Source organism: Capra hircus, chromosome 19, assembly GCF_001704415.2.
Source record: "Capra hircus breed San Clemente chromosome 19, ASM170441v1, whole genome shotgun sequence".
NCBI classification, from domain to species: Eukaryota; Metazoa; Chordata; class Mammalia; order Artiodactyla; family Bovidae; genus Capra; species Capra hircus.
Genome location: NC_030826.1, coordinates 62,035,287 through 62,059,114, shown reverse-complemented (window position 1 = coordinate 62,059,114; position 23,828 = coordinate 62,035,287). Strand labels below are relative to the sequence as shown.

At 57.1% G+C, this 23,828-nt stretch overlaps 1 protein-coding gene across 1 annotated transcript in view; it reads right to left on the bottom strand.

Annotated features, from left to right (window-relative positions):
* The window catches only part of PRKCA (protein kinase C alpha), a gene marked incomplete at its 3' end in the record, with an annotated part of 279,930 nt that overhangs the window by 26,261 nt on the left and 229,841 nt on the right, over positions 1-23,828 (bottom strand). The window contains 1 exon segment of the mRNA XM_018063971.1: positions 19,637-19,765. Within this exon segment, the coding sequence (XP_017919460.1) occupies positions 19,637-19,765 (129 nt within the window).

Genomic DNA, 23,828 nt, shown 5'->3' with positions numbered 1-23,828 from the left:
GAGCAGCCGGCTGTGTGTCCCTCATGCTCCTCCGGCCCCTCCAGCCACTCTCCCATAAGACAGCACCTAACCCCGCGCAGCCGAGAGCCCACAGGACAGAAGCAGGCGCCGGCCCGGCCGCCCCGTGACCCGCTTCCCGGACAGACCTCCGTCCTGCCACCCCAAGTGCTGGGAGCTGCAGCTCACGAGCCGCTGGCGCTTCCTGCAGATCAGCCCGCAGGGGCGCATCTCCCGCGGCAAGGAGCGCGGGAGCAGGAGACGGAGGCACGCAGACACAGCGCCCTCTGCTGTCGGCGGCTTGGAGGCGGCAGAGAGGAACAGACGGCAGGACGCGAGCCCGCGGGCACCCTGGACGGGAGTCCCAGCCTCGTCCGCCGCCCGAGCTCGGTCTTCACTGAGACAGGAGGCTCCAGGGGCCCTGACCGCCGGGAGAGCGTGACCCAGGTCTACAGGAGGTCTGCTCGCCTAAAAAGCAACCCGAGTATCACAAGAGACGACAAATTCGGGCTTAAAAACGAAGCGCTCCCGTGGAGAACGGGAGGGGCCCAAGGGCTCACTCCACCCGACTGAGAGGTGTGGCCAGTTCAGTCCAGTCGTTCAGTCGTGTCCGACTCTTTACGACCCCATGAACCGCAGCACGTCAGGCCTCCCTGTCCATCACCAACCTCCGGAGTTCACCCAAACCCATGTCCATCAAGTCAGTGATGCCATCCAACCATCTCATCCTGCCGTCCCCTTCTCCTCCTGCCCCCAATCTTTCCCAGCATCAGGGTCTTTTCCAATGAGCCAGCTCTTCACATCAGGTGGCCAGAGTATTGCAGTTTCAGCTTCAACATCAGTCCTTCCAGTGAACACCCAGGACTGATCTCCTTTAGGATGGACTGGGTGGATCTCCTTGCAGTCCAAGGGACTCTCAAGAGTCTTCTCCAACACCACAGTTCAAAAGCATCAGTTATTCAGTGCTCAGCCTTCTTTCTCAGGGGTGCGATTCTAAAATCATTCAGTGGTTGGGGTGTTCTGGTTGCCAAGTAATCTCTACGGCAGGGCCTCAGGGACTGGCTGATATCAGCCTAAGAAGCGACAGGCTGGTGCCCGGACCCCATGAGATGACACGTCACCAAGACTCGGGCCTGAGGGCATCCGTAGCTCCTGGCCGAGGAGGCCACGGGCGCTGTGCCCACGCACACGCAGGAGTGAAGCTCCGTGTGCGACGCTAATTCTAGGACAGACGGCACCGGGAAAACACAGGGAGGAGAGACAGCTGCCGTGAATGAGGGTGAATGACATTCAACAAAGCAGGATGGCGCGCGTCCAAATCGTGTTCGGTGCCCCCCACCGCCCCGCCCATGCCAATAACCCTTGAAATATCCCTCGTGTGCACCATGAGAGCCTGGCGGGCGGGCTGTATTTTCATTTTCTTTTTTTCAGCCCAATAAGCATCCACCAGCCTCATGCTGGAGAAACACGGTGAATGGGTGAGAGGGGAGCTCTGGTCCATAAGAGGTTGAGGTCCGGTGGCGGGGCAGGCTCCTCCAACCCCGCCCCCGCCCCACAGTGAGTGGGGTGCGGGGAAGAACGTCCTGCCTTGGAGGAGGGCAGGGATGACCTCCAGCTTCCCCTGCTCCCACCATCAGGACGCAGGTGTCCTTGTCCTGTGGGTCCAGCAGGATCAGCTTCCTGTGGCTGCTGGGACACGTGACTACAAACTCAGTGGCTTAAAATAACAGAGATTTATTCCCACAGGTCTGGAGGCCAATGTCAGAATTACCGGGATAAAATCAAGGTGTTGGAAAACCTGCTATACAGCAGAGGGAACTCTGCTCCATGCTGTCTGCCAGCCTGGATGGGAGGGGAGTTGGATGGCTGAGTCCCTGACTGTGCATCAGAAGCTATCATATTGCTGATCGGCCAAACCCCAATACAGAACAGTTTTGGTGTTAAAAAAATAAAACTAAAAGTGAAAAAAGAAAACCTCAAAGTGCTGGCCGGACCAGGTTCTGGCCAGAGGCTCCAGGGAAGAACCTGCCCTGCATCCCACAGCCTCACCGGGCTGGCGGCCACGTCTCTCCAGCCTCTGCTCAGCCCCCAGGCCGCCTCTCCTGTGTGGCAGACCCCCCACCACACCTCTCTCATCAGGACGCCTGTGACGGGACTGAGGGTCCACCTGGTATTAACCGGGAACGTCCGCCCTCCTCCAGATTCGTCCCTTCACCACGTAGGCCAAGACCCTTGGGCCAAACAAGATGACTCTCAGAGCTCCTGGGGCTGGGCCCTCACCGCCCCAAATGGGCCTCCCCGTGTGGGCCGGGAGGACGCCATGTCCCCAAGGCCTGTCCCCACCGCCCCTTTAGCTCCTCTGAGGATGCCACGAGAGGAGGAGCCGCGGGAGGAGGAGCCGCGTCCTAGGGGAGGGGGTTCCGCTCCAGGAGCCAGGACTTCCGCAGTGCAGCCGGCGGGGGACGCAGGCTGCTTCCGCAACAGGAGGGTTCACCCAGCGTCCCTGGCACGAGACGCTGTGGGGGCGGCCAAGCTGTCTAGCAGTGGGCATGGCGCCGAGGGGGGCTGGTTCTGAGTCAAGCCTCTCCAGCCACGAGAGAGACGAGCCCTGGCCAGCGTGGGGGTCGCAGGAGGGGTGGACGGGCGAGTTCAGGCCTGGGAAGGGTCAGAACCAGCCAGGCCCCAGGCCGGCGGGTGGCTCAGAAGGTCACCTGGTAGGCAGGGCCCGGGACTCCTCGACTGGCACCAGGCCCAGGCACAGAGGGCAAAGCACCTGGGTCCCCTCCCAGCACCCACAGGTGTCCACACTGCCGGGCGACACGGCCCCTGAGGGCGCTCTGGGCAGAGTCCTCCTCCTCTTTAAGCCACGAGCTCCTGGAGCACAGGTCTGCGGTTTCTATGACAACCTTTGGGCGCCTGCGGTCCCCAGGCTGTGTGCCTTCAGCGCCCCGCCCTCAAGGACGGAGGGACCCTCCTTTCTCCACGCCCTTTAGGACCAGCGTCTATGCAGGAGGGAGCGTCCACCTGTGGGTGGGCAGGGGTCTAGGGCTGCCCCTACGACGGGCAGTGAGGACCGGCCAGGGCAGCTCCTAGACGGGAGGCCTTTGAGGGGAGGGTTGCCCACTGGGCCCCCAGTTCTCCGTGAGCGTGTTGGCACCCCAAGGGGCCAGGCTCGATCTGGTGGAAGGAGCGATGGAGCTAGAGGCGGCAGGGAGCTGAGGATGGGGGCTCACAGGTCTGGTCACCAGCAGGTGGCCCAGGAGATGCTAAGTCACATCACTGTGACTTTAGAACAGAGAGAATTTCTGAGGCTTGAGTGACATCGTATCTTGGAGGCGCCCAACCTAGAAACGAGGGCAATGGGCTGTGTGCTCTGTTACTGAAACGTTCTGTCTCGGTTCTGGGGAAGCTCCATGCTCGGTTCCACACGCACCCAGGGACTCGGCCTGGCCCCGACGGGCTGATCACTGAGTGTGTCAAACAATTAACCGCACCCAGCACAGTGTGCTCGGTACTTGCCTGGCCCCCGACGCTCAGCCCCCACCGGCGAGCCCCCGCTCTGATGCTGATGACTCTGAACCCCTGTGGCCGACTGCGGCTCGTGACACAAGCTCGGGAGCTGCGTCCTGACCCCCGAGCCTCCACGCCCTCCACCTATCTGGGTTCACCCTGCCCCGTCCTTGGCCAGCAGGGACCTGCCCCTTCCCCAGCCCTCCCGGGGCTGCAGCCTGGACCTTGGCGCCAGACCTATCATCTCCAACCTCCCCTCCCCACTCGCCCGGCCCACTGAAGCTTCAAGTCTAGAGAGTCGGGGCAACCTGACAGCAGGGGCAGCTCCAGGCCCCACCTGGTGGGGCGTCTCTCTGCACCTGGTCCAGACCCTCGAGAGACCCAGCGATTCTCTGGGCTGAGAAACTACAGCTGACTGGAGAGCTGGTGAACAACGCGTCTCCGGCTGCAGTTCATAAAGCGTCCATTCGGAGGGACTCTCGGACAAGGAAAAGCCTCACAGGCCTTCTCAGTGGAGAATAAAGTCGGGTCCAAAGCAGGCGGTATGTTTTAGAAAATGTTAACTGCTCGGAAGGAAGGGTCACTGGGCCCACAGAGGTTTAAAGGACATGACACGGCCCCAGCTTTCAGGGGAAACAAGCCGGAAAGGACCCCTCTCGCTTGGGGAAGGGAAGTCCCGAACAGAACTTCTCTGGATTCCGGGAATGAAATGCAAGGTGGCATTGGCCACAAGGAGCGGTTTTTGACTCAGTAACGATGGACCAGGACTCAGAACAGCCTGGGCCCCTGATGCTGTCTCTCTGCTCCATCTGATCCGATTACACGTGCTGTCTGCTGACACCGTCTGTGTCGACACCTCCAGCATTCTGGATTTGATCTCCTCCACGTCCTGTGGCTCAGTGGTAGAAGAACCTGCCTGCAATGCAGGCGCCACAGGAGACCGGGGTTGATCTCTGGGTTGGAAAGATCTCTTGGAGGAGGAAGTGGCAACCCACTGCAGTGCTCTCGCCTCAGAATCCTGTGGACAGAGGACCCTGGTGGGCTACAGTGGGGTCGCAAGGGCTGGACACGACTGAAGCCACTTGGTCACATGTGCGTGCTAAGAATATGCTGCCTGTACGTTTCGTCATTTTTGCTTCTTTAAGGCCAAAGACGAAGGTGAGGGGAAAAGGCAGTAGGAACGCCCACCCGCTCAGCCCTCCCCGCCCCTCTCCAGAGCCAGGGCCGATGCAGTTACCCTCTGCCTCACCGGCGAGGCCCATGCTCTGATGATAAGAATGTAATTTCTGTCCCAGGAAATCCAGTGCCATCCCCAGACCAGAAAAAAACCTGAGTCAGCAACTCTACCACCAAAATCCTGTAAACGAATGAAAGAGAACTTACAAGAATTTGGTCTGAGGTGAGAAAAAGCAACTTTTGGTCCTTGGACAAGAATCATAAATATTTCACTACTTTTCCTCTTCCGGTGAGTGGAAAATAACAATTTCTATTAAAGTTCTATGACCTTGAAGTTGCAAGAGGAAATGGAATCTGGTTGTTGGAACAATATTTTTCAGGTTATGGGAGCCCACACGATTCTGTATAAACAAGAAGAAGCTCTTAAGAAAGACTTCTTTTTCTTATTATGAGAGGAATGGATATACTCATCATTCAAAACCTAAATACATAAAGGTATTAAGAAGAAAAGGAAAACCACCTAAGCTTCTGCTGTAAGACAGCTGCTATTACCGCCAGGCACTTTGCTCTGCATTTATCTACACCGGAATATTTATTTTTATAGAGTTCGTGTCTAGGAACAGAGGGGTTTTTTGTTTGTTTTGTTTTGGTTTTTAATTTTTTTTTGGCCACACCACACGGCTTATAGGATCTTAGTTCCCTGACCAGGGATTGAACCTGGGCCCTTGGCAGTGAAAGCATGGAGTCCTCACCGGGGGACCGCCAGGGAATTCCCTAAGAGCGCAGTTTAGGAACCTGCCTTTAGGACACAACAAGGTATGTTTTGAAAACATGTTAGAGGGCTGGCATCCCATTTTCTAGCTATCTCATAATCTATTTTATCAATTCCCTGTTTCAGGCCATCTACGTAGATTAAAATTCTTCCCCTTTGTGTAAATCACGTGGCAACGGATCATCTTCCCGCATCAACATCCATCTGAAATTCTGTTTTCCCTCAGGATACACGTTATTATTAGCAGTGGACCGGAGGGGGTAAAACCGTTCATGACTCTGATGTGCATTGCCAAATTACTCCCCGAGAAGTCATATCAAAGCTCTGTGAAGGGTGTGGGGATAAAACTTGAAAATAGCCTTGGAACTGTGGCTTCCGTGGTCATTCTTGAGGCTCGACTGTTCTGCCCAAGCTCCCTATAGTGTGGCAAAGCGCTTTCCTACCAGGTCACAGGAGCGCTTCAGACGGGAAGGAATCTGTCCCATGTGCTGCAAACTCCCTCTAGCTCTCACTCCCCAAGCTCCCAGCAACACAGAGCTCCAGGCTTCATGCTAAGTCTGCCAGGCATGTCCTTTTTCACTCCCTCCGTTTCTTTCACATTCAGAAAATCCTTGGCCTTCCTGAGATGAGCCAAATTTCACTTAAGTTTTCTTCAATTATCCTGTCTTTTTCTTTTTTTAAATATATTTAACTTTTAAATCCATCGGAAATTTATTTTGGTGTACAGTGTGAGTTTTCCTAATTTTTTTCTTCCAAATGTTTAGACAACTCTCCGAACCACATTCTGAAATGAGCCGTCTTTCCTCCATTCAGTCATGTGGCTTCTGCTCTGTTGATCAGAGGCCTTTTCTCCTGTCATATTCGACTCTGCTAATCCTTGCAACAAGCCTGTATTTTTTTTTTTGCCATGTGGCATCTAGTTCCCGGACCAGGGATTGAACCTGTGCCCTCTGCATTGGGAGCCCAGAGTGGTAACCACTGGGCTGCCAGAGGAGCCCCAGCCTGCACTTAAACTGCTGGAGACTTCCAGCACGTTGTGACACAGCCTTGGGTGCTCAGGGGCACTGAGGGCGATTCCTCTTCAGCTGCCCTTTCCCTGGTCACCGGGTAAATTTCCGTCCCTTATTCTCAGTGTTCACGGTTACTCAGAACAACAAGGTGATGGCTCAGAGAGGAACTCAATGAGGACCAGAACCTGATCGGGGACCTGCCTCCTCGAAAGGAGGGGTCAAGCCTGAGCCACTGGGTTGGGGGGCATGGAAGGCAGCCCCCCGCCCCTTCCCCAGCCACCCCCTCCATCTGATGACTTCCCCTCCATCTGGGCTGAAAATAGACTGAGCTGAGCTGAAAATAACCAAGGAGATTAAATTAAATTAAGTCGGGCCTGGCTCCCAGGCAGCTGCTAATAGAACCATAAGCACCCACACCAGTGCGGCAGAGACGGGGGCATTTATTGCTCCTGTCTCTCTCTTCACCCTGAAGCAGCCAAACCCGCGAGAGACCAGGCCCAGCGAAACCAGCCTCCTCTCCGTCACCTTTACCCAAGGCTCTGAGCAGGATTTGCTCTTGCTGGCTCATCCGGGGGAGCCCCATGTTCAGGAGGCCTTTGCAGGGCTCCCCCATCAGGAATTCGATGCTGAGCATCACCCGTGACACCTGCTTGGCCAGCGATAGTCCTGCCAGAAGGAGAGGGCCTTGCCGTTCACAGGGTGGTCCCATCACCGGAGGGATTGATGAAGCTCCCACACACTCCTGGTTCCCAGAAATGGTCTCAAAATGATGCTCTCAGGGACGTGTCCCTCAGGTGCTACTGGGGAGCTCGGACCAGTATTTGCCTCTGGAACACAAGAGCCTTAGGAGACAAAGGCCTTAGCAACGAGCCGTCTCCCCGAGGCCCTTCCATCTGCGCTACCACCGCGGTCTTTAATCTGAGAACACGAAGCCGAAGATAAACATTAGCTAGACTCCCCAGGTCAGGGCTACGAGCTTTTCACCCGGCAGAGCCTCTGGTCGCCTCCACCACAGTTAAAAAAACAACCCCGGATGCTCTCACTACCTTTGGGATCATTCTCTAACTTAGCCCATCTGTCAACACTTTGGAACTTCCCAAGGCGACCACATGCGTCGAGCCTACTTGAGGCTAAATTAATTCCGAAAAAAAAGGCAAGACTAGGGGCCAAGGATCTTGGACGGAAAACTTTTAATCCGGCAAAATAGCCAAGCTCTTCACACACCGCTGAGCCGTGGCGCCTCCACCACCACCACCACCTCCGCACAGCAGTGAGGCACGCGGAGGTTAAGTGGGCGGGAGGCCAGAGAGCCAGCGCCCTCAGTCCAGAGACGCAGGCGGGAAGGGTCTGCCCCCCACGGGGCTCTAGGAGGTGGGCATCTGAGGTCTAAGGGCTCGGGGAGGGCCAGGCGAGGGCAACTGCTGCCCGAGGGAAGTCGCCACGGTTCACACACCAAGCAGGGGACCCGTCCTTTTCCTGACTGTGGGGGGAGCCAGATGGGCTGACTCGCAGGGAAAATGTGCCTCGTTTTTCTTTCCCTGCTGGAGGGAAGCCAGGTAGCTTGGTGTTTCTCGGAGAGAAGCTAAGACACGGAGGCATTGTTAGCATGTCTCCAGCTGTTCGCTCTCGCAGCTGGAACTCTCCGTGAAAGCAAAGCTGCGGGGGTGAGAGGGGCAGAGCCGCCAGGACCCGGAGAGCCACTCGGCCTGCAGACCGTGCTGCCGAGCAGCCCACAGTGCGGGCGAGGGGGCTTCGTCCGGGTCTCAGCCCCAAGCACAGGTCTCCGTGCTTCCTGGGCCACTCGTCCTGCATCCTAAGGGGGCCGACTCGGAAGGTACCAGCGTCACAGGGTCTCCTCTCCATCAGGACCGCGGACACACGGCCCGGAGCGCTGCTCTATGCTGCTGCTGCTGCTGAGTCGCTTCAGTCGTGTCCGACTCTGTGCGACCCCACAGACGGCAGCCCACCAGGCTCCCCCGTCCCTGGGGTTCTCCAGCCAAGAGGACTGGAGTGGGTGCCACCGCCTTCTCCACGGTGCTCCATGGCTGCCGAATAAAAGGGGTGATCAACGTGCCGGGTGGCGGGGTTGGACAAACATGGCTGAGTCCAAACATTTTCTTTATCCTTGACTGTCCCTGGAGACCAGCCACGCTGGGAATACGTTCATTTGTTCCAAAGGGACTTGTGAGTCATGAACAGGTTTCATATTGAAGCCTAGACATCGTCTCTGCTCTTCAGTGATTTCACACACAGGCAACAAGATCAAAGGAAAAGGCCTCAAAGCCCAAGACCCCGTTCTCACCCCCATCCCACCCCCGACCACCCTTCCGCACGGCCCTGGCTGGTGAAGCGTGGCGCTGCCTGTCACTCTGTTTGCTCAGCATCACCCCCTTTCCCACACACATCAACTGCCCTCCGATAAGCCCCGCCCGGCAGCCAGGGTCCAGGGCGCAGAGGGGGCACTGAACCTACCATGAGCCAACACAGCCTTCCCTGGGCCCCGCGGATTCACGCTCGACGCCGCAGGAGAGACGGAGCTGTCAGAGGCAGACATGGGGCCACGCTTCCCGCAGAGCAGAAGCAGCCTAGCTTGCCATGAAAAAGACAGAAGCAGCTGGAGAAGGACGGGTGAGCGGAGCCCGCCTCTGCCTCCGGTGTCCCCGGGGCCCCAGGGCGCCCCCGCCTACGAGCTACGCAAGAGACCCAATTTCTCGGGGGGAAATCTCTGCTTTCTAAGAGTGGGTTGGAATTGAGTTTTGTCCGTCACAACCCAAAACCCCACCGAATAGTCCCACTCCCTCTCTAAGCCTTGGTTTTTATAAACATAACAGAAAAGGGCTGGACCACGTCCGTGCCTTTCAAACTCTGCTCCTCGGAGCCTCTGCCCGGGCCGCGGGGGTGCATGGGGGGACCCTCTGCTCCTCTTCAACCCAAGTACTTCTGTTAGTGGGGACGTCCACCACTGCAAACAAGACATCCCTTGAAGGCATCTGCTGCTCAGACTTGGCTGGAGCTGTTCTTACTGTTGTTCAGCCGCTAAGTCGGGTCCAGTGCTTTGCGACCCTGAGGACTGCAGCACACCAGGCTTCCCAGTCCTTCACCATCTCCTTGAGCTTGCTCGAACTCATGTCCGTTGAGTCAGTGGCGCCATCCAACCACCCCACTCTGTGTCGTCCCCTCCACCTCCAGCCCTCAATCTTTCCCAGCGTCAGGGTCTTTACCTTTGAGTCAGCTCTTCGCATCAGGCCACCTTTATGACCCTAGAAACGTAAGTCCCTGTATCCTTCCTTAATGGAGTGTCACTCATTTGATGTATGCCGAGGGATTTTTCTTTTTTCCAAAACAAACTGGAATCCTTCAGGAGCTTGAGGTTCCGAGCATCACCAAGGGTCCCCGTCTCTCGGGGCGGGGGCTCAGGGGGCGTCTGGGGTCGGGCGGGGAGGTGGCTTGTGAGTAGGAGGTCGCGCGGCTGCACAGGCTCACTCTGGGCTTCTGGGCTCCCCTGTGTGTGGTCGCCCAGGCTGCCCGTGAGATGCGAGGGGACAGCCGAAACGATGCCCGTGTCCTGCAGCCCTAGTCCCAGCCCGTGGACCCCCAGCTGCAGAGAGACTTCCCCAAGGGGAAGAGCTGCCAGTGAGCGAGTTTTCCAGAACAAGAGACCCCCACCCCACCCCGGCTGTTCAGCAAAGCCGGCGTTTCCGTCCACGACACCCCGGCCCAGCGGGTCTAAGCCGGTGAAGCCACACTTCCTCTCCATGACTTTCCCCACGTTCAGCAACCCACCTCGGAAACTTCTACAGGAAGTTTGCCTTGCATCTGTACTCGCTGCGTTATTCTGGGGAAAGAATGCCTGCTTTGATTTTAAAAGGGACCCTGACTGTCTTTAATCAACCATAAACCCTGCGCTAATTGCCCCGGAGGGTGGGTGGCAGCCACAGGCGCTGTTCTTCTCGGGAAGGCGGGTCCCTGGGCACTCTGGGAGCGAGCTTCCCGCAGGTGGCCCTGCCCCGCGCTATTCTACAGGGATGTTTTAGGACAACCCCAGGAGTCAAATCTCAGCCTTCTCAGGCAATCTGCGTTCTTTCCCAGCGGAGGAAGGTGCCTGGAAGTTGAGCTGCACACACTCAGGTTTCTCAGCCCCATTTCGATGCCGATGCCTGGAGCACACGCACACCGCTGCCTGCAGAGTCCGTCGGAACACGTGGGGAAACATGGGCTCTTCAGAATAGGCTAATATTGGGCCAAAGACAGGATCTGCCTCTTCGAGCTTCTTGGTGGAGCACTCCCACCACCCACTCATGAAGATTCACTGAATCAAGAGAGAAGTCTCCACATTTGGGGACATTTCCAGAGGGGAGCCAAATGACTCCTCAGCACAGGGTACTGAAGTTTCCCAACCTTCTGGTGCAGAACCAGAAGGGGCATTCCTCTCCCATCCTGACCCTCATAACATCTCTGCCCATCAAAGAGTTAAAAGAACGTTTCAGTGGAAGTGATTAAAACGACACCATTTTCAAGCCTCTAAGAGACTCCTCACTTGGGTAAGGCATTTACTTTCTAGAAGATGATCAAGTTGCTCGCAATAATTTCATGGCAATTAATCTTGTGCTCAAATGCTAACCCTGTAACTAGAAGCAGGTAAAATCCCGCACAAGAATGACCGGCTCAGTCAGTGTCAATGACCGGCTCAGTCAGTGTCGATGACCCTGTACGCTACAGGAGTGGTCTTGAGAGAGGCCGCACAAATGACCTGTCTCCTCTTCCTGGGGATGCAGGCGTTCAAACCTCACCTTTAAGAATGCTTCTTTGTGGCAGGAGTCGCTGAAGTCAAAGCGGAAGGAGGGCTGAGGCGCCGACAAAGGATCCTATAGGAGGACTGGGGGTCGTCTCAGCAGGAGAGAGAAGCCACGTCACTCTGAGCTTGGAGGCCGGGCTGCTTACGACCGAGGCAAACGGTGCCTTAAGGAAACGACATAGGCGACCCTTGCCCCAGCCTGGCCGTGATGCTGCCCACAAGCACCCAGAGTGCTCGGCGTGGAAAGCCGGGTCTGAGGCCCTGCCCAGGGAGGCCTGCAGGAGGGACCGTCCACAGGAAGCACCCGGCCGCCGGTGGACACTGGACGGTTAGCTCTGCCACTGTGGGAGGTCAGGACTAGATCCGCGGTCAGGCTGTAAGCAATGACGCGCCTCTTGGAGAAGATGTGACCTCTTCTTGGCGGACGTATGTTTCTCTGAAGGATCCCAGAAGTCACATGGCTATATGAAATAGGCTAAAACAGGATCCCTTCCATGTGATTCAGACGGAAGGCTAAGACGGTAAGACTCGCTTAGATTTCGGATGCGGGAGCACAGTGCAACCCTGAGTCCTCTCTGGGGCTTCCCCGCTGGTTCGGGGTAAAGAAGCCGTCTTCCAATGCAGGGGCTGTGGTTGGGGAGCTAAGCTCTCTCGGGCTGCAGGGCAGCTAAGGCCACAGCCACAGAAGCCCGTGCACCACAGCGGAGACGCGGCACAGCCAGAGAAGAGCCGGGTCGCTTTCCTCAATGCTGCGCCCACTGGACCCTTCCGTCACCATCATCATTCACTCAACACATCTCAGGGACAAATTCAAGGCACTGGGGACAGGAGACAAGATGCCACCTCTGACCTCAAAGGCTGATGGTCTGGCGGGGGGAGATGAGCACGCAAGCATCAACAAACACACAGCCACGTGGCAGATGGGTTCGAGGGCATGAGGAGAAAGCAGCCCATCTTAGGCAAAGCATGAATCGCTCAGAGGGGCTTCACAGAGGCAACCGAGCCGAGTGTGAGAGATGGTTCTGATGGAGTGGGGTGAACCGCCCGCACCTGTGTGCGCTCAGTCCTGGAACATTCTCTGACCCTGCAGACTGTAGCCCGCCAGGCCCCTCTGTCCATGGGGTTTCCCAGAAAAGAAAACTGGAGTGGGTTGCCATTTCCTCCTCCAGCGGATCTTCCTGGCCCAGGGATGGCACCCACGTCTCTAGAATCCCCTGCACGGGCACCTGGAACAGCCCATCAACAGCCAACGGAGGTGCGCGGGTGGAGCCAGCCTGCCCCTGGGAGAGGGCACACAGCTCTTCTCCTCAGGGAGAGCTCTGAGTGTCAGGGGTGGAGGGGGCGGAAGGGATACGCCTGGGGAGGGCAGCTACCAGCTGCTGGCGGGGTCACACGGGCATGGGGCACCCAGGACGCGGGAATGTCCAGTCGGGGGAGAACACAGAGGAAAGGAACCCACTGAGAAGACACCGGCCGCCACCTGGAAGCACACGCGTCTGAGACGGGCAACGTGCGAGCACCTTCCGGGACACGCGGGCCGTAGATGCTTTCAGCCTCGAGATCGATCCCGTCTGCCTGTGCAGAGGGGCGCCTGGACGTCAAGCACTGGCCCAGCCGAGGTGGGTTCTTCCAAGACTGAGACTCACTTGAGAACCCTTCAGCATCCTCTCCACCAACATGAAAACTGATTAAGTTCATCCTCAGTGCTAAAACCATCGGCGAAAGGCTGCTGGTCATCAGACACAACACCTAGATGCCTTATTAATCGCAAATGTTGAAAGTTACTGAGAAGTGGGAGGATCTGATGGAAACACGGTAACTGGGTGATCACAGGTATTAACAGCTCACTGACGATGGTCAATCTGGACACAACCGAAGAAGCAGCTGCCTGAGCCTGCCCTCCCAGCCCAAACCAGGACCAGCCACATGGGCCCTGTCCCCTCCTGTGCCCCCGAGCTGCATTTAATCCCAAGCTTTTATTTAAGAGAAATGACCTCCAGCTAATGCCTTTTCCTTTTAGCGAGCGGCTGGTGCAGCTCCTCCCTGTTGGCAGCCCCAGGCGGGCAGTCCCACCCCACAGGCCTTCCGGCCGCTGTGGAAAGCTCCTGCACAGAGCCTCCAGGCAACAGATGGGCCGCCCACCCGCACCCCGTCCCCGGCATCCACAAAAAGTCAAGGGTTACCATGAACCTTGGGGTCACTCCTGGAGTTCAGGGGAGGAGACTGATGTTCTGTCCTTGTGAAAAAAAGAGCCACCTGCACCATAAACGTTCCTGTTTGAGAAAGAAGCATTTAACTTGGAGCTCTTGCTCTGTGATGCCTGAGAACCGTGCACGCTAAACGGTAGTGACTGTAGCCCTAAGCCCATGAAGACAGAAAGGAATTCCCCTCGAGGCCGAGCACGCTGACCTCCGACACCCGGGCCGGGGTCGAGCCCTGCGCACCTCCAGCCGATCACGGCCCGCATCTTCACGCAGCGGCCTTTCCCACTGGTCCTTCCGGGGCCTCTGGGAAGCCACCTGCAGCTTCCTGGGAGTGGGCGAGGGACCGCCCCAAGGGCCTCTGTGCTTACAGGCACGTCCCTGTCATTCTCTTCCTTGTCTAGATGCCCGCCCCCCCCCGCCCCCCATCTCAGCATCCCGGGGGCCTGGCAGAGAGCCTGACGCACGGCTCATGAATGGCTGACTAACGGTCGATCAGAGTGATTACTATGCAGAGCTGACGTCACTGCCCCAGCTGCCCCGGCTGCGCGACTGAACGGTGGGAGGACACATGGCATACATAGAACGTGATTACTTAAATCAACAACCTGAGGGCAGGTCCCCACACAGTTCTAGAAGGTTCTCAGAGGATGCAACCTCACAGCTGCCAGAAGCCTCACATCCTCACACCTGCAGGAAGCTCTCCCCCTCCCCTGGAGCACGATTAGAACCTCCATCTCCAAGCGGAACTAACAAACGAAGTATCTGAGAAAATCAGACTCTTCTGCAGGACAGTCTATTCGGGGAGATGTGTTCCTGAAACAGCGGTAAAGCCTACGATGTTTTTTCCATTTATTTACAACATTAAATTGAAAATTCGTTCCCATGAGGGATATTTTTTTTCTTTACCACTCCTCCAAACCAAATAAAAAGCGCACAGGACTGTAGGAAACCTATTAAAATCACATATTGAAACAAGAAAAGGACACTGTTCAGATAACATCGCACCATCGCCCAAAGGCAAGAAGTAAAAATACACCAGGAAGCTGACGCCCTTCCCATAAATACTGCACCAATCTCTAAAGGACCCTGATCTCTGATTTCCAAAGGGCAATTTCCATCCCAGCAGTCCCTTGGGAGTTTCTATTTTACTTTGGGAATTATTTTCAAACTGGGTGAGTCTGCACAGGTCAAATGGAAATGGAGCTACTCTAACGACTGACATGCGTGCCTACGGTTTAAGAGCACCACCCAGGAGGCCACTTGTATGGGCACCGTAAGCTTGGCTCGTCATGGGTTGTCGCTGATGTCTGTGTTCTCACCGTGGACAGACCCCATGGACTGCAGCACACCAGGCTTCCCTGTCCTTCACCATCTCCCAAAGCTTGCTCAAACTCATGTCCGTTGAGTCGACAATGCCATCCAACCATCTCATCCTCTGTCGTCCCCTTCCCCTCCTGCCTTCAATCTTTCCCAGCATCAGGGTCTTTTCCAGTGAGTCAGCTCTTCACATCAGGTGGCCGAAGAACTGGAGCTTCAGCTTCAGCATCAGTCCTTCCAACAAATGTTCAGGGTTGACTTCCCTTAGGATGGACTGGTTGGATCTCCTTGCAGTCCAAGGGACTCTCAAGAGTCTTCTCCAAAGTTCAAAAGCATCAATTCTTCGGCACTCAGCCTTCTTGCTGGTCCAGCTCTCACATCCGCGCGCGACCCCTGGAAAAGCCAAGGCGGGCTAATCCCTTCACCTCCCCTCGCCCGCCCGGCGCTCTTCCCTCTGGCCTCTCAAACACCCCCGTCCTTCGGCCTCCTCCAGGGGTCTCTCCCTCCCCCTCCCCTTAGTCTCTCCAGCACCTCTCAACAGCGACTGACCAGCACCCCTGAAACTGAGCACTTAGTTACATGTGGACGTGGCTGGTCTGTGAATTGCTCCACGCGGTACCCGTTTCTCCCCTGGATGTCAGTCCCACGTTTAGACCTTCCGTCACCTCAGAGAACCTGCAGGGTGCTGATGTGGGTTGAGCAAATATTTAGGGGTTTGCTGTTTATCCCAAAGAGACTCTTGAATTGATGAGAGACGTGGGAGGGCCTCGCCTCTGGGTTCGGGAGTCAGACCTGGGCTCAAGCTCCAGCGCTGCCACTCCCCGCCTGGTCCCCGCAGCTTCCTGCCCCTCTGAGCTCGGCGCTCGGTGGCTGCGCGCTGCGGCTGTCCGCGAAGCGGGGCTGTAAGGCTCAGCACGGAGGAAGGTCCAGGCCTGCGGACAGCAGGGGCCCAGGCAGGACCGCCTGCCGCGACCCTGGGGCCGGGTCTGCCGCGTGGGGAGGGGTCCGCGCCGGTGACGCGAGGGGCGGGGGAGCCCCTGAAGCGCCCGTCTGGGCTCCTGTCCTGGACGGGAAGTCGGATCTCTTCTCCTTGGCTCTCGTTTTCTCGCTGGCGTGCAGGCGCTCACAGCGTTGCATCGGTCTCCGCTGTGCAACCACGTGAGCGCGGTGTCAGGGCACGTCCACCGCCGCCTCCTGAGTTCCTTCCGCCCGCATCCCGCCCCTACCCGGCGCTACCCAGGGCCCCGCGCCGAGCTCCGCGTGTGTCCAGCAGCTCCCCGCTGGCTGCCTGTCTCACACACGGCGTGTCTATGCTTCAGGGCTGCTCGCTCCCTTCACCCCACCCTCTTCTTCCCCCGCTGCACCCACAAGCCTCGCCTCTGTGTCTGTGTCTATTCCTACCTTACGAGTAGGTTCATCAGTACCATTTTTCCAGATTTCATATACATATGTGTTAATACACGATATCTGACTCTTTAAAACATTTCCATTGATTAACCTGTGGCTCACAAATTTATCAGGTACTGTTAAAAATGTGACTGCTTTGATACTCGAGCTACGGCTTGGGAGCTGCTGGGTGAAGGACGTAGGGAACTCTGTGCTACTGGCTTTTGGGACTTGTTTTTGGTACCGCAAGTGCCGCCGCTGCTGCTGCTAAGTCGCTCAGTCGTGTCCGATTCTTCGCGACCCCATGGACCGCAGCCCACCAGGCTCCCCCGTCCCTGGGATTCTCCAGGAAAGAACGCTGGAGTGGGGGGCCGTTTCCTTCTCCAGTGCATGAAAGTGGAAAGTGAAAGGGAAGTCGCTCAGTTATGTCCGACTCTTCGCGACCCCATGGACTGCAGCCCACCAGGCTCCTCCATCCATGGGATTTTCTAGGCAGGAGCACTGGAGTGGGGGGCCGTTTCCTTCTCCAAGTGCCGCTAGTCACTATTTATTATTTATACTTCCGTTCTCCTTGAAGCCAGGCTAATTCTGATTCTGAACATCTAAAATTACTCTACAAATTTTAAAGAAATGATTACTAATTAGTTATTTCCCTTAGTTTGGCATTCTATATTTAGGACTGAATTTCCTGCACACAAATAACTACTGTGTTTTTAAATCAGATTTGCTGTGGATGGAATGTTTGTGCCTCCAGGTTTGTACGCTGAGGCCCTAACCCCCTGGGGATGGTGCAGGGACGGGGCCTTGGGGTGAAGAGGTCGTGAGGAGCCCTCAGGGTAGGAACAGTGCCCCGAAGCCTCCATAGCACAGCGCCCTCCTCTGCCGCCCGCTGCCTACTCTCAACCTCCTCTCTCTCCCCTGTTCCCTAAGACACAGCCAGGAGGCAGCTGCTCCACGCCAGGAAGACGGTTCTGTCCAGAAACAGTCAATAGACACCTTGATTTTGTATTTCCTGTCATCCAAAACCACAAGAAATTCAGTCCATGGTATTATTACAACAGCCTTAGCTAAGACGAGATTCCAATCCTTCCTGGTACTGTCATTAAAATATCTCTACTTCTATCCATTAAACAGGCTTCCATTAAACTGACGATCTGTGTGACTTCGGGCAAGTTAATTTCTTCGTGCCTCGGTTTCATCCTCTATAAGGATAATAAATTTCTGCACAGGTTTAAACAAGTCACACTGGTGAAGTGCTTCAAAGGTGTCCCTCTGGGGGGATGTGCTTGGTCACTGAGCTGCTGTTGCTGTTAGTATTAAGGAGCCGCTGAGTTCACAGTCCTAGAGCGGAGCAATTCTCTGCACAAACAAGCGGACCAGGCCTCCAGCGACAGGCCCAGACTACAGCCGGAGGCGCCCCTGGCTGGCTTTCATGCGTGAGTAGTCTCTGACCCAGTGCGGGTGTCTCCCCCGAGACAATTCCACAGTCAAGTTCAACTGCAGGCGGCGACGGCGTGATCAGCCCCCGAGCCCCAGGAGGCTCGCCTTGTCGTCCCTGTGAGCTGGGCCTTTCTCCTGCACCGGGTACTGTGAGCTGCCCCAGCGGGGCCCCGGTGGGCCTTTCTCCTGCACCGGGTACTTGAGCCACCCCAGCGGGGCCCCGGTGCCACTCCTGAGGCTCGGCAGAGCCAGGCCCCTCGGGCAGCAGCCTGGGAATGACGCGACCAGTCTAGCGCGCCCCGCCTGGGGTCTGTGTTCAGAAGCACCAGGACTGGGAGCAGCCCATGGCCAGGTGGTCCTGCCTGAGGCGGGGCCGGGACTCTCCCAGCTGAGGTCTGCCTGCTCACCTGCGGGGCGGGGGGGCACCACCGGGCTTTCAGGGCAAAGGACAGGCGCTCTCCCTTACGCCGCTCCATCCCTTACCACTCGGTGAGCCTCTGTTTTATGTGATTTTCTCTGAAGCTCTATGCTCCCTGCCGCTACGTGACTTTGACAATGGAGGAACCTTAGTAGAAAAGAGAGAGAGGTCAGTGAGGGGCTGCGACGGTGTGGACCGGCTCGTGCACCAGCCCCCAGGGTCCGCCTGCTCTGGGCCCAGGGGGCCGGCCATCAGTCAGAGTGGATTCCCCCAAACCCCGCAGGTGAGGGAACGTAGGTGAGCATCGCAGCCCCATGTGCAAGGATGCAGGTCGGGAGGTTCTGAGCAAATAAAGCAACTTCTCTGAGACACAGAGTCACAGGGAGCCTGTGTCTGCCGTGGGGACTTGACACACGACCCCATGCTGGTCATCAGCTGCATGGGGTTCATTTCATGAGGTCACCCGGTGGCAAAGCGAGGGACCCTCCCCTTACAACACCTTGAGACCCTCTGATTTTCCCTGAATTCTTATCTGACAGGACAGCGCGGGGTAGAAAACTTGATTAGTTTTCAAAGAAAAAAACGTGAGTAAGTTCCCCAAAGTGAGCTCTCTCTGGGACAGCCTCCCCCACCCAGCTCTTCCTTCAACAGACCCTCCGAGCCTTTTATCTTTCTATAAGATCTGTTATTTACAGTAAGAGTCAGTCGGCTCTTCCGCTTCTGTGATAGCCTAGAATTCCTAAATACAAGTGGGAACACGGTCCCAGGAGAGTCCCATGAGTCCCACGAGTCTCATCTCATGAGAGTGGATGTCCCTGTCCAGGAGGAGGGCGTGTCCAAAAGGTGGGACACAGTAGGCCCAGAACAAGGAGCGAAAGTGGCTGCCGTCTGGGGCTTCCACCCTAACTCAGCTCAGTGGGCATCTCGGCAGACACGTCCGGTCACCCTGAGGCCCCTCGGCCGAGCGTGGATTTCGCGGGAGCCCAGAGGGGAAGCTGTGCTGCGACAGCGCCCACCCAGACACGGCCCAAGGGGGGCGCCCGGCCAGGGACGCGGACGTGGAGCCACCGCGGCCGGGCCCTCGTGGGTAACCGCTGCGGGAGGGTGATGGCTGGAAGCACAGGGCCTGGGATCCTCACTCACGCTGTGACTCTGCAGGACCCTGTCTCCCGGGGCCTCGGTTTCCTCCTCTGGAAAACGACGCTAGAGATCGGGCAGTTGTGAAATGTAGTAAATTAGCCTGCGTGCATTTCTCAGCACCCCACACACAGCAGAGGCGTGTAAATGCCCCAAAGCGCTGCTGTTATCATCACGGCCCAACGCCCCAGAACACCTGGGCCACCCCGCACCTGCCCCCACCCAGGCTGCACCTTCACCAGAGCACCTCGTGCCACGGCTTCGGGCAGCCCATCCATCCCCAGGGGGGCAGCCGTGCCCTCAGAGCCCTTCTCCACACAGCGCTCGCGACTCGCTGGATGCCGAGTGCCTGCGGATCCGGGAGGCGGGTGCACGTGAGCCAGCGGCTCTGCGTCCAGCCCGGCCTCGGGGCCGGCCTCCCCTGGTCTGCAGGCCTGCGGGCGGCCCAGCCGCACCGCCGGGGAGGTGCCTCACCTGTGACGTGCAGCTTTTCATCCGTGACCTCGGCCTTCAGGTAGATGCGGCCCCTCTTCTCCGTGTGGTCCATGCCACAGAGGCTGGGCACGTTGATCACACACTGCTTGTGCACGTTCATGTCACAGGCTGCAAGTCAAGAAAGCACAGCGTGAGGCTGCGTGTGGCCTGGAACCACCCCCGCCTCTGTGTTTTGGTTGCGTGAAGAGAAGCGGAACTGAGCCACCCTCTGACTCGATACCCTGCCGTCGAGCGTCAGTGACATAAGGAACTGCTAGCAGCTGTCCCCCACAGCACAGGCTCCTGTGAGTGACACGTCCCTGAAATACTCCAGCCATGCCTGTCCAGCCGCAACTGAAGCAGACCACCTCCGCCTGGCCTCCCGAACGTGCCTATAACGTTTCACAGCAAACAAAATCCAGGCAGGCGAATGCGTACAAACAGGGACTAATGAATGCTTTGTGCACACAGAGGCAAGCGACGCACACATTTTAAAGGGGATTCTTTCTGCCAAAGAGTCTCTTATGCCTTCCTGAGAATCCGCGGGGCTGAGGATACGACATCCACGCTCTTTTCCTCAGCGAACTCTTCATCCCCAAGGAGGCTTACGTGCATGGCTTCTGTTTGTTGTTGTTGTTTTTAGAAGAGCCTGTGACTGATATTTTAAACCTGTCTTCACATATTTAAATATTATTCTGCGTAAAACAAATACACGCCTGGCTCGATAAAGCATTCCTCACCAGCTGACATTACGTGGGCGAGACGGGGAGGACTAAAGACACCCTGAAAAGAGTCCTGTGCACGGAGCACAAACACAAGGCTCTGCGTAGGCGTTCCTGCTCCGCTGGCCCCGCACCTCAGGCTTCCGGAAGGAGCGGGTGGCCCCTGGAACCCTCAGGAATCCCCCGGGGGCACCACAAGGCTCTTCTGTCACTTCAAGGTGGAGCCTTCTTGCCACTCTCGTTTTGAGTGCTTAACTCCTCGGTCCATGGGACTCTCCAGGCAAGAATACTAGAGTGGGTTGCTCTTTCCTCCTCCAGCGGATCCTCCCGACCCAGGAACTGAACCCTCAGCTCTTGCATCTTCTGCACTGGCGGGTGGGTCCTTTACCAGCTGAGCCACCAGGGAAGCCCGTTTAACACGACGAACTAAACAGCAAGAAGCATCGTGAAGCGCAGGCCTCAGCCACACAGGCTCTCGAGAAGCTGTGCTGTGAGCCGCGCTGACCACCTCACTTGGGTGGAACTTGAAGGAGTAAAGGCCAGCACCTCTGGGGCGGCTGTGGGCCCAGGAGGGCGGCGGAGAAAGGACCCGGGCTACGTCCTGTGTCAGCCGCATCACTCGGAGCCGGTGCGTCCCGGGAAGCGCCTGCTTCTGCTCTGCCTGCTGCGAGGTGAGCCTGCAGGGGGCAGCTGACTCCCCACCAAGCAGGGATGCCCACAGCACCATCACGCTACAGGGTGTAGGAGCATGGGGAGAGGGGGTCTCCACCGTGCACGTCAGGGGAGGGGTCTGGCCCCCGACCACCGGCTCACAGTCCTCCTGCTCCAGCACGGAGCACAGACAGCAGCCAAGAGCCCCTCACAGCAGCCCAGAGACACAGACAGCAGCCCAGAGCCCCTCACAGCAGCCCAGAGCCCCTCGCAGCAGCCCAGAGCCCCTCGCAGCAGCCCAGAGACACAGACAGCAGCCCAGAGACACAGATAGCAGCCCAGAGGCCCTCACAGCAGCCTGGAGCCCCTCACAGCAGCCCGGAGCCTCTCACAGCAGCCCGGAGCCCCTCACCGCAGCCCAGAGCCCCTCGCAGCAGCCCGGAGCCCCTCACCACAGCCCAGAGACACAGACAGCAGCCCAGAGCCCCTCGCAGCAGCCCGGAGCCCCTCACAGCAGCCCAGAGCCCCTTGCAGCAGCCCAGAGACACAGACAGCAGCCCAGAGCCCCTCGCAGCAGCCTGGAGCCCCTCACAGCAGCCTGGAGCCCCTCACAGCAGCCCAGAGCCCCATGCAGCAGCCCAGAGACACAGACAGCAGCCCAGAGCCCCTCGCAGCAGCCTGGAGCCCCTCACAACAGCCTGGAGCCCCTCACAGCAGCCCAGAGCCCCTTGCAGCAGCCCAGAGACACAGACAGCAGCCCAGAGCCCCTCGCAGCAGCCCGGAGCCCCTCACAGCAGCCCGGAGCCCCTCACAGCAGCCCAGAGCCCCTCGCAGCAGCCCGGAGCCCCTCACAGCAGCCCAGAGCCCCTCGCAGCAGCCCGGAGCCCCTCACAGCAGCCCGGAGCCCCCCGGACTCCGAGGAAAAGAGTTAGAGACACAACGCAACGCACTGCTTCAGGCGGGGACACAGTCCATAAGCAGAAGCTGAAGCCGAGCCTGACATATGAACCAGGGGCATGTGCTCTTATTAGCGTGAGTGCGTGCTAAGTCACTTTAGTCGTGTCTGATTCTGTGACCCCAAGGATGCAGCCCACCAGGCTCCTCCGTCCATGGGATCCTCCAGGCAAGAATGCTGGAGGGGACTGTTATCTCCTCCTCCCGGGGGTCTTCCTGACCCAGGGACTGAACCCGCATCTTACTTACATCTCCTGCATGGGCAGGCAGATGGATTCTTTACCACTGAGCCACCGGGGAAGCCCTTTTATTAGAATACATTTGGCTAATAAATTCAAATCTATACCATTATTCACTGTTAGGACACTCCTGGATAGCCATTAACATCCTCAGATCCTAACACAACTATGAGCCGAGCTGCTGGGGATGCTCGGTGGAGACTCAGCTCAGCCTGGAGGATGCATTCACTCCTGGCCTGTGTTAAAGTTGGCAGCACCCCCGGTGCTGGTCCACCCAGAAGAGCAGAAGGGTACCCCTTAAACTGGCACCCCTGTTTAAGGGCACGGGTCATGGTCCTGGCCCACACGGACGAGGGTGCGGCGGGAGACACATGGCTTGTTCTGCCCCCGGAGTCAGTGGGCATCAGTCTCAAGGGCACCTTCAACTTGTTACGTCGAGTGCCTAACACAGCCGAGTAGTCACTTTTGCTCCAAGTTTTACAACAGTCAAAAGTGTGTTTACAAACGCACTTAGAATCCACACTAACCCGGAAAGCGGCCTCTTTGGAATCCGACAATCTCTGGACGCAAAGGAAACCACCTGACCACAGGGGTTTCTCGCGGCTGTTAGGGTCCAGGGCTCGGGAGGGTGCAGCCTGCATTCTAAGAAGCTACTCGCCTCCTCCATAAAGTTCACAGAGCTTGCCTTCTATGTACAGTTACCCTGAGCGACGTGGGTTTCAACTACCCGTCTCCTCCATAAAGTTCACACGGCTTGCCTTCTATGTACAGTTACCCTGAGCGACGTGGGTTTCAACTGCACGGGTTTTCTTAGACACGGACCCCTTCCTGAGAATTACACGGCTGGCCCCGGTATCCATGGAGGGTTACCACAGACACTGAGGGAAGACAACGCAGGCGCATGTCTTTGCTCCGTGTGGGGATGATGAGGCTGTGGGCCACAGCAGCAGCATTGTCGGGTCAACAAGCTGACTGTGCCCAAACTCTTCCTCGTCTGCTAAAAAAACAGGCTCGTCATTACCGGCTCTAATTACCTTCTCCTGCCCTAAACGTGAAATCTTATTGAAACAAATAAATAGCCTGAGGCAATCTCATTACATGAGATTAATCGAAGCAAAGAGTTTCCATGAAAAAAACAGATGTCTTTCTCCCCTCCTGCAGTTGGCACAAACACACAGAACAAGAAGGGAGAAGGGGGAGGGTGGGTGTCTTCCGGGATTTCATCTCTCACTGGCCTGGTAGGACTTGATCTGCCCATAATTACGCAAGACGAGGGAACTTAAAGCGAGATCCTGTTCTTATTTTCACTGTGGTTTTGGCTCCAAGGAGAGCCCACTGGATTTTTCCACAGTCCACCCACTAATTGGAGACATGGGCGGATAATGACTGTGGGTGCTCAGCTCATCTTGAAGCTGAACCAAACGTGGAATCTGGGGGTGGGGTGTCTCCTTTCAGCACGTGGCATTTGCTTGGGGGTTTGACCAGCCTGCATTTAACAGTGATTAGAGATTCCTACCATGAAAAACTGGGGCCAGCACCAACTGCATGAAATCGGGTGCTTTTTCGGGTCCATAATTAGGCGGGGAAGTCATATGATAAACTAGAACCTCGCCAGTGGAGGGATTC